Below are 5,770 nucleotides of genomic sequence, written 5' to 3'. Positions count from 1 at the left end.
AGTTGTAGAAATGGGTTCTCATTCTTACGGTTCGTAAATAATGTGATCTACATATGTCTCACGATCCTAACGTCAATAATGTATTCGGTTTTGGGGATTCTGCCAATGTAACAAAGCTTTGTGGTTTTTAAGATTGTTGCTTACTAAAGCATGTCATGAAACAGTTCTATAAAATATTAAAAATTACCTAACCAACATTTCAATTTAATTAATTAGTCAACGGAAAACGATTGTGAGTTATGCTTTTTTATATAACAAAGTTATTTTTTGGTCATGCTACAAATTTAAGTAACTGAGATTTAGAAACAAGTTAAATATCCGATCAAAATTGTCAACAACTTAATAACTCGAATTTGCAAAAGGAATATACACCAAATATGTTCCGCATGTTGATTAACAAGGATGCCATGCTTGATGCATCACTAGCTCTTCTTACGTGACTAAATTAGCCATCTTGCATCACATTACAACAACAACAATAACAAAAAGAAGTACCATTACCCTTGCTTACCCATTAGGAAAGCTGCTCATCATGATGACTTGAACACGGCTCCATAACTTGACACAGAGATTGCAGTAAGGAGAAGGAGCAGATGAAAGAGTAACTTTATGTTGTGAATTCGTAAGCGTTTGGGACATCATGAACTGGGTGACCCTTCTGATTTCGCTCAATTATCCTCTGTGCCAACCCTACTTGCTTCCCCACCACAAAGATGAAAGCCTTTCCTTCTCCTCTAGCCCCTCTTGCTGTTCTTCCTACACGTCTCACGTATTCACTGGGGTCACGTGGGAAGTCAAAGAGCACCACATGATCAACACCAGAGAAATCTATCCCACGGGAGGCTCTGCCATTGATTCGGAAAGAAAAAAGGAGAAAGAAAAAAAGGTTAAAATCTTCAATGTTCAGGCATAGCATCATAAAAATGATACTAGTAACCCAATAATGAAGTACCTATCCGTGCAAACCAGAAACAGTGAATTTTCTTCGGGCTGAGATGAGGTGAATTCTTCCATGTTTGTAAGCCTTGACCCTTGTGCAAGTGCTGCATGAAAAGGTAGGACATGCAACTGCCTTTCCTTTCTATCAACCCGCTTAAATATATTCTCAACTTTCCTACATGTCTCTATCTGCAAATAATAGGGTAGAATTTTCTACATGTGACTGTTGAGACGTCCAAAAAGTTTCTAGTAGTAGCGAATAGCAGTAGGTGGGGGAATATGGCACCTTATTGCAGAAGATGATAGTTTTGGGAACAGGGCTTTCCTCCACAATCTGAAGAAGTGCAGTTTTCTTGTTCTGAAAAGCAGTCTCAGGAGTTTTCTCTGCATTATCATCTCCACTGCAGTCAACAAGAATCTGCATGGAGCAACTCAACATTGGGTAGGCACGATCAAAAGAAGATTATTCAGCAATCAAGTATATATTTCCCAATCACTAATTTTATATACCAACCTCTTCGAGAGCATTACTAACACGGTGCACACGAGGTCCCATTACAACTTCACAATCAGGGAAAACTTCAACAAGTTTGTTATATATCTCAAGCGGCAAGGTTGCTGTAACAAACAGATACTGTGCAGTAACAGGCGAAGAGTTTATTAGACTTTGCAGGGCTGCCTCAAACTCATCGTCGCCAAAGAGTATATCCACTTCATCCAAGATGGCACTGCAAGACACGTTACCAAGTTTGTACCCCATCAACTTCCGTACATAAGTTAATGTTCATCTTGTTAAATTTTGCTTTGCTGAAAGATTTAAAGTACCATCTTAAATTTGATAACCCCAAAATTCCTTCTTTCATTAGGTACGTGAAACGCCCTGGTGTTGCAATCAAAACGTCAACACCTTGCTCTAAGTTTTCTAGCTGGGTTCGTTGTCTGAAGCCACCCGTCACTACCATGGAACGGAAAGGGACTCCAGACTTTGATATTGATCTACAGTTAGCAAGAACCTGTCAAGTATTTCATATGTATCAAACAATTGTCTTCAGCTAAAAACATTCACATAATCAATGAATCAACCTAGGAATATCATTCACAAACAAAGAGGTTAACCTGAGAAGCCAACTCTGCAGTTGGTACCAGAACAATAACACGAGGACACCCAGGAGAGGATTTGCTAATTCCTTGAAGTTCTTCTTCTCTGAGACGTTGAATAACAGGGATAAGATATGACAGTGTCTTGCCTGATCCACTTTGGTCAGCTATGATACAACTCTTTCCATCAATAACTGGTGCGAAAGCCAGAGCCTGCATCATGGTAAACAAGAATGGTAAAACAATAACAGTAAGAAAATTGTATGCATACACATGCACCTAGATGATTTATCAAGAAGGAAAATAAAGTTTGAACCTGAATGTGTGCCGGGCGATCAAAATTCTGTTCCTTTAAGGCCTTCATCATAACTTGACTACATCCAATTTCTGCAAAAGTTTTCCGGCTAAAAAAGCCAGTCTCCCTAGTGGCATTGGTTTTATTCCTTTGCTCTCTCCAATCGTCCATATCTCTTGCATATACAACAGAACGCCTATCACCCCAACCCCGAGAGTTACCAGCAGAGCCTTTTGAATACGATCCTCCTCTCTCGTTATTACTGAACCTTTGAGGATTATAAACCTCATCATAAGCTTTATCACGTCCCTGGAATGTATCTAAGTGTTTGGCAACAAAACACTTATCTTCTTTACCCCTGGAGTTAACAGCAGAGTCTCTTGAATATGAACTCCGTGATCCTGCTCTCTCATTGTCAGTATACTTTCGAGGGTTTGAAACCTCATCAATGGCTCTATCACGTCCTTCAAATGGATCTACATCTCTTGCAACCGAAAGCCTACCGCCCTTACCCCTGGAGTTAGCAGCATAACCTTTTGAATATGAACTACGTGACCCTTCTCTCTCATTATCCGTATCATCAGTATCTTCATCATCTCCTCCTAATCTATCTAAATCCCTTCTTGACTCTCTAGATTCCTGCACTTTGCTAAATCTTTTAACCTCTTTTCTCTCAACAGATTTGCCTGATCTAGGAATAGCCTTCATAGCAAGCTTCTTCCTCATCAAATCAAGAATTGACGATGACCCAACAAAACCTTCATCCTCGGCAAAATCCCCATCATCAGAGGCGTCATCCTCATCTTCGTCCTCCTCACTGTGACTCATACGCTGCTTCTTCTGCGTTACCTTGCCAACAAGAGCTTTCACTTTCTGAGCCTTTAGCCTTCCGAAACTAGCAGTTACACCTCTCGAACGCGAACCGTTTCTTCTCCCAGATTCTACAAATACCATATCAAATCATCAATCACAAAAACACCACTACAGTTACACAATTCGAGGAGGAAGACAAAAGAATCAAACCAAAAAAAACCAAATATGATATTACCTGAGGGAATCGAATCGGAAGAAGGCGGAGGAGGAGAGAACCCATTCTCTTTATCCGCCGCACCGATGATAACGAATCCGTCGTCGGTGGAATCGTCGTACGAGCTCGAAGTTTCCAACGGCCGCCGAGTGAAACCACCACTAGATACCACTCCTCCGCCTCCGCGGGTACGAAACAACCGCACAATCTCACTCCGATTACAGAAATTATTATTATTCCCCGCCGGAAAATTAAAACACGGTGGTGGAGCTCTCGCCAACATCTCTCCCTCTTCTCTTACCACCAAAGTATCTCGTCTCTTCTTCTCTTTAAGCAGAGTGTCGTGGGAAAATAAAATAACCGGGTAAGGTGTAGTGATAAAGATACTCATCAGATACTAACTAGATAAGGCCATATGAGAGAGACGACATTACCCAAACCCAAAAGAAAAAGGAAAATTAAAAAAAAGGTTAACTAAATATTTGACTTTATTTCTATTAGGAAACTAATTTACCTAATCTCTATCATTATAAATACCACTACTAAACTCCTCTTTAACAACGACGATTGCAGCTTCTGTTTTCTCTGCTGTGTTAGAGATCGCTTCATTCATTCATCATGTCTCAAACGAATCAGCCTAATAAGATCTTTGTTGGGAATTTAACATGGAGAACAACATCAGAGGATTTGAAAACACACTTCGAACAATTCGGAGAAGTCATTGATGCTAACGTTGTTTGTGAAACTTATCCTGTACGATCCAAAGGCTATGGTTTTGTAAGTACCCTTTTTCCCCTAATTCTGTTTCATATATATGATGACCAATTATTTTGCAATTTGCATGCTTCTTGTGAATTACATTCTCATGTTTGGTTTTAAAGTATTTTTGTTGTATGCTCACGTTTGTTTGTATTGTATAATACGATTTTTTTCTTCTAATTAATTATGATAGATATCCTTTAATTTGAACAAAGACGTGTTCTTTTGCAGGTTAAAATTTGTAAAACGTTTGTATTTATGATATTTAATGCTAGAGATATCTCATTAGGGTTTTTTTGCTAATATATATCCAATCACTTATATCGATCCGTATTATTATTATTTTTTTTTTTTTTTAAACACTTCGTTTATATTTCTCATAAGAATTTCGTTTATATTGGAGTATATATTCTCATGTTTTTTTCTGTACTTATCTTCTGTCAATGCTTTTGATGTTTTATAATCTCAAAAAAAATTGTTTTGTTTTTGGGAGTTGAAATTTTAGGTTACTTTTAAAGAGACAGAGTATGCAGTTAGAGCTCTTGAAAATCCGACCCCGGTCATTGATGGGAGAACAACCAATTGCAATTTGGCTACTCGTGGTGGTGCAAAGAAAAACATGAACCTTCCTAACCAAACTGGTTTCTTCTAATTTTTCTTCTATTTTTAATTCGAGTTTTTTTTTTTTTTTTTTTTTTTTTTTTTTTTTTTTTTTTTTTTTTTNTCAAAAAAATTTGTGTTTTCCATAATTTTTAAAATTTCAGGATCTTTAAATCAGATGAGACCACCACATCAATATCAGCAACCATTTCCATTTTGTCATCCCCCTGTCTGGTAAGTTCAATATAAGTTTGTTTAAAACTGAATATTGTTTTCATCTAATTTCTTTGGATTTTTCTTTTTTTTTAATATGTACAGGGATTCGGTTAGAGGACACTTTCTCTACACGTATAATCCATATTATAATTTTTACCCAACACCAACACCAACACACATGGTTAGAACTTATATTTCCATATAGTATTGTGTTTTTGATTAACTCTTTTCATATTCTACTAATGGTACTACTGCGGATTTGTTACTCATATGGTTTACCATTCATGACGCAGCAGAACTGGCATCAGGCAAGCATACAACATGATGCCGTTACTTTTGCACCTCAGAATTCATCGTTTCAACTACATGAAATTGACAATGAAACTGATCATCTAGAAGCTGCACCTCAAATACCATTGGTTCGTAATGAAAGACTTAGCGAAATTGATCTAGAATTTATCGCGGATGTTGTGCACCACGAGGTCCACGACAATGAAGAGGCCGTTACAAAACCAGATGTTGATCAACAAACGGTAGAAAACATGTGTGAACAAACACATGACACCAAACAAGACGAAGATGTAACAATAGAGCGTGACAACGGAATTGAGGTTACACACCAAGACGAGAGAGTCGTTGAATATGTAGTTGAAGAAACTTCATAATTAAACGATGTTGATCATGTAAACAGACACGAGAAACAAACCACATTTGCATTACCCTCAAACTTTTTTCTTTACAGTTATTTAGTACGAAACTTTTTTTAATCTAATATTTACTCTAGTTAGTACATAATTAATAGCATTATGGAGGGGTTATATACGCTATGCACATAT

General features: G+C 37.6%; 1 protein-coding gene across 1 annotated transcript; it reads right to left on the bottom strand.

Moving 5' to 3' along the window:
- LOC104729419 (DEAD-box ATP-dependent RNA helicase 50) lies at nucleotides 316–3,754 on the bottom strand. Its single transcript, XM_010448386.1, has 8 exons — nucleotides 3,381–3,754; nucleotides 2,354–3,273; nucleotides 2,056–2,250; nucleotides 1,765–1,952; nucleotides 1,454–1,667; nucleotides 1,226–1,357; nucleotides 953–1,128; nucleotides 316–845 (listed from the first exon to the last, which is right to left on the bottom strand). The coding sequence occupies exons 1-8, from the start codon at nucleotides 3,748–3,750 to the stop codon at nucleotides 608–610; spliced, it is 2,433 nt and encodes an 810-aa protein (XP_010446688.1). The 5' UTR covers nucleotides 3,751–3,754; the 3' UTR covers nucleotides 316–607.

The sequence above is a fragment of the Camelina sativa genome, chromosome 1 (genome assembly GCF_000633955.1).
Source record: "Camelina sativa cultivar DH55 chromosome 1, Cs, whole genome shotgun sequence".
Classification (NCBI taxonomy): Eukaryota; Viridiplantae; Streptophyta; class Magnoliopsida; order Brassicales; family Brassicaceae; genus Camelina; species Camelina sativa.
This window is presented reverse-complemented; position numbering and strand designations above follow the sequence as displayed.